Source organism: Branchiostoma belcheri, unplaced genomic scaffold, assembly GCF_001625305.1.
Source record: "Branchiostoma belcheri isolate BF01 breed outbred unplaced genomic scaffold, Haploidv18h27 scaffold73, whole genome shotgun sequence".
NCBI classification, from domain to species: domain Eukaryota; kingdom Metazoa; phylum Chordata; class Leptocardii; order Amphioxiformes; family Branchiostomatidae; genus Branchiostoma; species Branchiostoma belcheri.
The window spans coordinates 633,760-644,115 of NW_017804387.1; the positions used below are offsets into that span (position 1 = coordinate 633,760).

At 39.3% G+C, this 10,356-nt stretch overlaps 1 protein-coding gene across 1 annotated transcript in view; it reads right to left on the reverse strand.

The window, feature by feature from the left end:
- Nucleotides 1-254: 254 nt before the first annotated feature.
- Nucleotides 255-10,356, reverse strand: part of LOC109485169 (protein OSCP1-like) — a 34,807-nt gene continuing 24,705 nt past the window's right edge. Inside the window, exons 5-10 of the mRNA XM_019788620.1 lie at nucleotides 7,396-7,499; nucleotides 5,395-5,523; nucleotides 4,839-4,908; nucleotides 1,388-1,524; nucleotides 897-960; nucleotides 255-494 (exon numbers count right to left, since the gene is read on the reverse strand). Coding sequence (XP_019644179.1) covers nucleotides 384-494; nucleotides 897-960; nucleotides 1,388-1,524; nucleotides 4,839-4,908; nucleotides 5,395-5,523; nucleotides 7,396-7,499 — 615 coding nt within the window. The 3' untranslated portion in view covers nucleotides 255-383. The remainder of the gene's footprint in view (nucleotides 495-896; nucleotides 961-1,387; nucleotides 1,525-4,838; nucleotides 4,909-5,394; nucleotides 5,524-7,395; nucleotides 7,500-10,356) is intronic.

Sequence of the window (10,356 nt, forward strand, 5' to 3'; positions counted from 1 at the left end):
AAACTGCAATTTCCAACACAACGAATTGGACTCACCCAAATTTTCGACTGTACAACTCCAGTCTTTGTCAAGGAATGAGCAATCTACATCAGGGCATTACAACCATCCCTCAGAGACGGGGGTGCCACAGACTCTCTGCAACCTGTATGATCCACTGCTCACGGAGTCACGTGTGTTATCTGCATGACGTCACGGAAGCGGTGGATTGCTCATTCCTTGAAAAAGACTGGAGTTGTACTGTCGAAAATTTGGGTGAGTCCAATTTGTGGTGTTGGAAATCGCAGTTTAAACTTGCTTCATAATGATGGGACTTTGTAGAGACTCCATATTGATGTACCAGTTCCGATGTGAGATGCGTGACAGCACCAGTAGGGACATGAGGGTTAATATGCACTGTCCATCAGTTGTAGAAGGTCATCCTCGGCATTTGGGTCAGCGGAGGACTCGATGTGGAAATCACCCATAATCTTGTTTAGCTCTTCACTTTGTTGCTTCTGCAATAATCAAAAGAGCAATATACAATGTAATAAATTGTAATTATGATGCTGATAAAAAGGGAATGAGTAGTAGTACACTGCAGTAACTACTAATTTAGTATATATATGGTAACACATAATACAAACTGAGAACATTATGTCACTGTATGTCCTAATATTAAAAAAGTATTATGAATCAAGGTTTGTACACTGTGTATAATGATGGCATTAAAATAAGCACAATAATGAGCACAGATCCTATAAAGTATCCTATCAAATACTATAACACACATACAATGTAAGCTGTTACAAGCTGTGAAAAAAATAAACAGTACTTCTACAATAAGAAAAGCCCTACTATGGACACTAGATACATCTGTTCACAGTTAAGTTTTTGTACAATCTACTTTCACATCGTACCTTAGATGCATCAATGTTGACTACGTTGTAGGACTCGTCTGGTGGTCTCATTGCAGCTGCTTGTCTGTGAAGAAGTAAACAAGTAAAAAATTATTAATCATCCCATAGCATACATTGTACTGATCTCTGTAAGGCAAAAATGTGAAAAAAAATGATGTCACTGACAGAAAATGGTTGCTTGTATATCATAGGCTGGTTCTAGCTATTTATGGTAATAGTATACCCAAAAAAATAAGATTGCCTCACAATATTACCTCATTTAGGGGCTATTCTAAACACCTCAAGTATGAAATGATGATGTAAATGTGCTAATAAATATAAGAAATTGCCATAAATAATTTTTCCACATCCACAATTTTTTTTTGCCACCCTGAAATTGCATTCAATTTGGATGCCTCTTATAACAAGTAAGAATAATATTATTAAAAATTAAAGATCATAGACCAATGGGAGAGTTTGAGGAAGATAAATAATAATTATGTTCTACTTACTCTTCTTCTTCATCAGTACTGAAGAGGTTGAGTCTAAACTCGCTGGACTGTCCTGACTTGGATTCCTTGATGCCCCCCATGAGATGTGCCAGTAGGTTCAGTTCTGCTTTTGCTACAGGGTCAGGGTTGTTACTCTCCTGGAACAACAAGAAAATGGCTCACAATCACGACGCTCTTCAGATCACAACTAGAGTTCGGAGGTCTCATGCCTTCGACAGTGTGATATTGTTTTGGTGGGTGTTGTGTGTATGTATAGTGTAGGTTTTTTTAAGATGATTATCATAGTGGTCAGAGAGTCCTTTTGTGAACGAAGCAACATACTATTTACCTAGCCTGTACCATGTCTTTCTAATACGGATCATAGAATTTGGCAAAAAGGAGAGGAGTTGTTTGATGTTTCTGCCTACCAGCTCAGATTACTTCGTTTTCCACAAAAATGAGTCTGACTGCATAAAAACAAAATTATATTGCATCACCTCATCCCACGTCATTCTTCCAAATACGGGCAAATGTAGCCTTACTCTGTCAGACTAATTAAGGTGTTAGTTGCCATATTCATGAATTTTGCACACTCAGTTATGCACTGCATAACAATACAGTCTGCACAGTACAGCTGAAATGTACGAGGAGGCAGAGCCTGTCCGGTCGCCTTTCTCCGGCCCCGACAGCCCACAAACCAGCGGGCCGCCCGAACCCCGTCCCGTCTGTCAGAGTGGTTCACACGAGCGTGTCCGCCGTGGTAATGGCGCTTCTGACAAGCAGCGGGAAGACCAGGACACGTCTTCACACACGTACGAAGATGACGAGGCGGTGAGAGGTTACGCAGCGACTGCAGGTAACCGACACTTATTCTCAACTGCTGTTTACAGTGGATATTGGTACTATCAAGAGAAAATATTCTAAGTGTTATATTATGTTAACCTACATGTACTGTATATTGCATACATGTAGTTTGCTGTGTTGGTAAATTTTATGACAACAAGAATACCTTCATTGTTTAGCTGTACGCCCCTCATGTAAAATTCATGACCAGGGTAGGCGAACGTTCTCGCACCAAATTTGGTGCAATGGAAATCACAGCTTCGTCAAAGGTACACTTTTCCTGCCACATGCACAACGGGTCTTAGTCCTTGGAACTATCATTGTGTTTCTGACATCAGTCCTGAAAAATAGGGTAGTTAGGTAGGAACTAGGGCCTCATTTGCAAAATTAATACGAAAATGCTGTTGTTCCTTAATGTTAAATCAAGGGGATTTTATACTTTTATTTATTTATACTATGATTTATTCTATATACTAGTTTTATACATGTAAGTTACATTGTAGTTGAAACTGTGCATCACTATGCATATATTGTGTAAATTTCGAAGCCATTTGCAAAATGCTTGGTCTTGTTTTGTTTATGCGGCAACATGTTGAGTTGGTACGTTGAAGTACGCGATAACCTGAGCGAAATATTATTTCCTACCAGACCGCACATATCCGGGGGGAGCGAGCAGCCGCCGTGGTGTCTGTAGCTTCCTACGCGCCCGTCGCAGCTGTCTGGCCGCTAGCATCGCCGTGCTGCTTAGCCTAAGTGCCGTGGGACTCTCTCCTTTGACGTTCAGCAACAGACAGGTGACAGTGTTGTACCATAAAGCCTGCTGTCCAGCTATTATTATAATGATTTATTTATGCTCATCTCATTTTGTTTTAAGAGGGTACAATATTTGCTGTTGTTTTTCGTCAGATTGTTTGTTACGTTCAGTATTTCTGACGTGTGTATACATGTTCGTAGGAAATATCCCAACTGTCCACCACTGTTGACGCCTTGAAGCGTGACCTGGACAACGAGCGCAACCGGACCGCCACCTTGGAGCAGCGTCTTCACGAGATTGAGAACTGGGAAAATTTTGGTAAATTGCTTTAGATGTTATGTTTGCTCTTTATGTTAGTCTATGTGCCAACATCATTAGTTTGAAAACAAATAATGTGCATGTAGGTGCAATATGTGGCATTTTTACACAGCATTTCTGTCATATTGAATAGTGGTTATTCAATACAACCCCTACTGTAGATTCATTGTTGATGAAGCATATATTGCATTATATGTCTTGATTTTAAACATGATCACATCCTTTGCCTGTTATTGGTACAAAACGTGTTTTCCAGCATCTTGTACCGAAGGTTACACCAAGTGGCGTGGAACCTGCTACAAGGCCTTCAACACACTAAAGACCTTCAGCGAAGCGGCGGCGGCCTGTTGTGCAGACGGCGGCACCCTCGCCATGCCTCGAGATGCTGACACCAACGCCTTCCTGATCTCACTGTTTACCGGTAATTCAAGATGCAGGAATGGTGCCTTCTGGTTCGGCCTGCATGATCAGCACGTAGAGGGAAGTTACGAGTGGGTGGACGGCTCTGCACTTGGGTCGTACAACTCCTGGGGTTCGGGACAACCGGGCAACGTAAATAATGCCAATGGGGACGAAGATTGCGTCGTTTTCTCCAAATACCCATCCATGAAATACGAGTGGCACGACTATGGCTGCCACCTGCGGGCGAATTTCATATGCCAGGCTGCTCCAGGTATTTATTGTATCCGCACTATTTCCTGATGAAGCCCTTTCATCTATTGTAAACATGGCACAGCTTAATGGATGAAAGACATTTATTGTACATTTTTGCTCATTGCCCATCAGGATAAGGCTGTAGACCATCATTGCTCCTCTCACAAACCATGTCTTAACAAAATCATTCCACATCTCATCCCTGATAATTCTCATCGTTTTGGTTTTCCAGGACGTACATAAGCGACAGGCGGGACTCTCACCACTACTGTAGAGTGGCTCTCTGGACATCCGCAGTCAAACTACATGTAAGTCTATTAAAACTTGATTAAGACAGCGAATTATAGGCTCAGTTTAGATCAGAATTTTTAAAAACGTTCCCACAAGATTTATTTTATAAATCTTCCAAATCGAATCCAACATCTAATTACAAGACGTGGTGGCGGTAAACTCAAGTTTTTTCAACTTATATTAATGCCGCCACCAACACAGGGGACAAATACATGACAGGACAATACTCATTTTCACCTGAGCGAAGTGAGGGAAGTCGTGTTAAGTGCCTTTTCCAAGGACACAAGATCGGTGGCATGTCAGGACTCGAACCCGGGACCTCTTGATTCCGAGTCGAGCACTCTGCCACTACGCCACACGACCCCACGATCCCACAAGTTTAATCTCGCTTGTGCCCGCACTTGGAACTTTCTCGGCCTGGACACGTTTTGCCACTACTACAGAAGCAAATCACCCTTTCTTTTTTCCAAACTCCATCTCTCAGGAGAAAGGTCCACGCTGAAAGCTACTTTCCTAGAACTACATTAACATGGAACAAGCTTCCCTGTGAAGGCTTCATAAATAGATACAATCTTAAACTTTTCAAGGTTTCATCGATTCAAAGGTTCCTACCAGATCTGATGGTGCTGCTGTCACCTTGCTTGTAGGTAGACTGGCCTCCACTGGTCTGGATAAACTGTACCTGTGGTGCACACAACGAAGTCATTAAATCCTGGTGTACATGAATTTTACACACACGCAAAAATGAGGTCTGTGCATTTGTTATGCTTTGTCTAAGTCTACCCATGAGGCAATGTTGTAATTGAGCATTCTTCAAATCTAGAAGACAAAGTTTCAAGTTGATACCCCTTAATTTAAAAAAAAATCTAAACTTTTGAGACAATAGTGAGAAAAAATATTGGAGTGCTTAATGTATTTTACTATACAGTTACTGACAGTCAAACTTCAGTATCATTTCAGTAAAGCAGCTTAACTGTCACAACTGTAATGCAAACGGCAAGTACCGAATCGGAATTTGCTTCCTATTAGTAAGAATTATTATTCTGACTGTTCTTTTACTGACATATTACTGTCAGACAATACTGAGTTAGACATGCTTCTGGCAATTACTGAGAAGCTACTGTTACAGTAACAGAACTATAAGATAATTAAAAAAAATGCTACTTACATGTTGGTTCCTAGTTTGGTGACTCTATCTCCCCTGATCTCTATGGATCCTTCCTTGACAGGCCCACTGTAGGTTCCTCCACTGGGGAAGTTCACACTTTTGCTCATGTTTCCGTCTGCATTGTACAATCTGCATGCAGAGACAGAGGAAGACGATAAACTTGACACACAGGACACTAGATATACTTACACGAATCAAGAAACCAACATAATCTCTCTAAGACTCGCTGTATAGTTACTTCTTTGACTAGCAGCATGCGATGAAGATATTTTGAAATGTTTGAATATCGAGACCTTCTAAAATGTCACAGTGACATTACTTCAGGACTCGTGCCCTTATAGGATGCAAAATCTTAAGGAGAATCCATGGCCAAACACACTGGCAACATGATAACACAGGCTCCTTTGCCCTGAACACCTTTTAGTTTATTTTTTTTCAAACCCTTGTAGACAACATGCGTCATTGACATGTTGGCATTATCTCTTGTTCCTGACCTTCATTGACGTCAAAAATTGACCTTTGAATGACAAAATCTGTTCCAGGTTGTGCTTGTTGTCATGTGCCAAAAGTTGTAGTTGCTACGAGCTAAAACTTTGCTGACAGTGCTGTTTTGGTAATTTCAAATATATACCACCATCTATAGTCACTGTGTCAAGATATAAGCCACATGTACATCAACATTAATTTTACTCTCCAAAAATAGGAGCTCAGGATATAGACTCGGGAGCTAAAGGAATAAGGGAAAGAATTCTTTTCTTCCATGGATGATAAAAAGTTGGTTCTGCATAATATAATTATAATGTGTCGGTCAGATGCTGAAAATGGTGTTTTCAATGATTCAACCGGAAACTGATAACAATCAGGATACTGTTAAGTGTTTGGTCTTTCTCTCAAGTACATGAATGATCAGATACATGCAGGAATGCAGTGTCGGCTGGGTTTCTTTGAGTACAAGCCTATTCCAAGAAAGCTTTTAGATGCAACATCATATAAGGTACATGTATACAGTAGGCAGTAAACGAAACAAAACTTTAGACCTTGTACATGCCATGACAACAAAGCATCTGACTGGAATCATTATATGAGGATGTTACATGATTGTATAATCAACATAATCAGGACGTTCAACACGTAGTTCTCAGAAACTGGACATCCCACTGTCAGATGAACAGATACAAAAGCTCCCCTGTATCCTACTTGGCACATCTGCTAAATCAGGGATTAGCCCATTGATCCAACGACACAATGTATTTGTATTTACATGTACTTACCACGACAGTACGACACAATATATAAATGCACCAAATGAATCCCGATCAGTACATCAAGTGATTCCAGAACATCTTATATGATAAGTGTATTTTAATGTCAATAATTGATAATGTTTGTAATACTTACATGTAGTATGTATATTAACATTGTATTTTAAACTTTGTAAATTCAACAAAATTCAGGCTATGTAAGTCGGCAAGTTGAATAAAGATTCCTTCTTCTTCTGAAAAAATAATGGTACATGTAGATCTCCTGTCAAAGTTCTGTACACCGTGACAGTCAGAAGATTGCGTAATTCACTTATTGATCCAAAAGTCAAGGCTGTTCGCAGTATTCTTTGTTGGTTGAAAAGCTTTGTTTGCGATTGGCCACTCCAAATTTGCAGTGTATAACATGGACTGGGAACATCCACACCCAGGCTCCAGAGGCTAAATTGACCCTTTTCTTAAGGACAAAAATACTGTAATTTATTTTTACGTTTGCGGTAGCAAAGTTTTGCAGTCTGAGAAAAATGGACATGTTTGCAAAATAGAACGTTACTTTTGTGGTGGCAGGTGAAGAAAAAAAGTCTGACTCTCAGCAAATTATTTGTTAACGGAAATGATAAGTCATGGTACAGAACTGGGACCGTGAAAACTGTGAATATAGTAGTACAACACAAAAATCACGAATTACAGTAAAAGAATGTTGACTTCAAAGGGAAATAGACAGGCTTTGAACTGTACGTACCTTATTGTGCCAGGAATTTCAGCGCCGAAGGGAAGTGGGCCACTGCACGGCAGGACAAAGCGCCCGTTGGTATTCTGAACCTTGTCCTTCAGAAATATGGACACCTGTCGTACAAAACATGGCTGAGAGTCAATACAAGTAGAGTGTAGTAGTCCACTTCACCTACATGGAACACTTCATGTCAGGCAAAATTTGCATGCCCACAATTTGATACTGGAAGATACAGTATTCTGTTTCAGAATTTAAGTTGAGTCGTACCACTCTTGTTTTTTGTAAGTGCTACAGTAAACAGTTCTTTCTTGTAAAACATCAATAATGCCTTAAACTTATCTAGTAAAAAGTAATTTCAACAATTTTTCAAAATGGACAATTTTCTCCTTGGTACATTTTGTACAGTACATTTATAAATCCTTGACACTGTCTTCTTCATAGAGCTTATTAAATTGGGTCATAGGTCATATGCTATTAGAGTTGCTCTAAAATTAGTCGAGCCAAAATCACTATAATCCGCTGATGACACCCAAAATTAATATCAGTTATTAAGTTGAGGCATAGTGTTACCATGGTGGTAAGTATGCCAGCTACTTTGGCCTGCAATGACCTGTACATTGTATTTGTTTAAAGTATCATGCAACACACGTATACATTAAAAACACACCACTCTCAGGAAAAAAGAAATTCTATTGGGGGGGGGGGCACAGAATGTTAAGTTATAGATCAATTATACCAGAAGCTTTAGCCATACTGGTAACACAATTTATGTCATACCTGGGCCGCAATAACGTTCAATACGGGTGTTCCAGCCCGTGTGATAACTAGCGGTACGGCCCGGGGTTCTATTTGGTTATCACATACGTTCTTGGGCTTCCAAATGTTCCATCAAGATAGAATAATTCGAACGCATTTCGCCTACATTTTGTAAGCCCCGTGCGCGGCTTTCCAAATTCAATTCCGGGATCTGAACATTGAAATAATTTATTATTGATGTCGTTGCATTTTTGTTTAAGGACACCAAATTTCGCATTGAAAGGCGTGCTTTCTAGGGTTGGTATGACATATTATTGTAATGAGTAAAATACACAGCGTATTCTCTATCACCCCCAGTCCAAGCCCACCGGCCTTTGGCCGCTGGGCGATCCAACCTGTGGTCCAGCTGGTACCTCGGGTGATACAGAATACACCTTTTTGTATATTCTCCACACTGCATTATAGTCTAGCAAGGTGTCTTTTATTAAGTCTGACAAATGCATCAAGTATAAATTTTAGTTGATCATTCTAACCTGTCTCCATCCATGCCACGATATCTCTGAGTTTTTTTTTTTATTACATAAGTCATTGTAACTTTAACATACATGTCATGTAAAATAATTAACCTATCAATCTTAAGCTACAGCCTCTGGCTTGTGATACAGAAGCTAGAAACATATTTAGGCCACACCAATTTAATTTGTTGGTTCTCAGATTTTTTTCAGAAAAAATAGGAAGCGACAGGGCGAAAAAAAATAAAATAAAAACAGGTCTAGGCATCCTATTTTAGCCCCAAATGCTACGATAGGAGCCATGAAGTCAAGTTGAACACAAAAGGGTGGGTTAATATAACAACAATGAATTTTGAACTTTTAATCAAACCACTGCATTGATAGATGAGAGAAAAAGTATTTCCTTAACTGTTGGGGGCAAAATAGGAGCATATTTGAGTTGATTCAGAACCAGATTTTTTTTTTTTGCAAATCAGAAAAAAATGAAGAGGCGAATCCAAGAACCAACAAATTAAATTGGTGTGGCCTAAGATAAGGATTTCATGAACCACTTCCTATTGATATTCAAACCACCTGAGCTAGACTTCAAGTTGTATTCTCGGGCCATTCAGAATACCTGGTTTTTGTTTAGTACACTGAAAAATACTCCAAGCCAACACTTACCTATGGAAATGATACAGTTTTGCCCTCTTCAAAACATGTCAAGGGTTGTGCTTTGGTCATAATAAGGATATTCAAACTGGGAACAAAAGGTTGTCATCGTTTTTCTCAACTAGGCTAAAACTGTCTTGAAAGTGATAGCACAAATTGTTTCATTTTGTTACAGCCTTTTCATGCCAATACTGTATAAGGCTGCATCTGAGTCTTTGAATAAAAATTTACAGTCAAATTGTTTCAAGACACTTCAAGTTGTTATCTTTTAGTTATGTAGTACCTAAAGGTACATGTACTGTAACAGTCTATGGTTCTTGTGCCAAGTTTAGAAGTTTTACGTGCTAGTCAAATCTATTCTTAAGAGACTCAGTATAGAATGCACATGTTGCTGTTTATTAGCTTTTTTCTCAGAACTTTTGAAATTGCAGAATTTTGGTAACTGGAGGTAGAATTCTGGGGACTGGAGCCAGAAATCTGCAGGATTAGATTAATCTCCAAGGGGTCCTCAATAGCTGCTACATATACATGTACATATCTATTACATTATTTTTGCCTATAGTTTATGATATTAGCCCAGTGCTTTACAACAGATTTCCCAAGGACGCTGTTTTTCAAAGGAGATAAATGTAACCAATGCCTCCGAAAATAATTTCATCAGGTTGGTAGGATATAGGGATTTTCTTCTTAAACACAATTGGTAAATGTTTTTCACTGTCTTTATTTCTTTATTTAGCTTTTCCATTACAAACTGGAGGGGAAGACAAAACAGGCGATTGCTCACCTCTTGTTGTTGTCTCCCCCAAAATCACTTGCTTAAAAGAATAATATTCTTTTACAATCCCAAGCTAAGTGGTCTTGATGCAAAGTTGCCACCTAAATTCACAGGCTACATGTAACGGCAAGAAGCAGTACTCCAGTCAGAAGCTCTGAGGATGAAAATTGTCAGACAGACATCAAAATATATACAGTATATATATAATATATATATACTGTATATATTTTGTATGTCTGTCTGACAATTTTCTATCCTCAGAGCTTCTGACTGGAG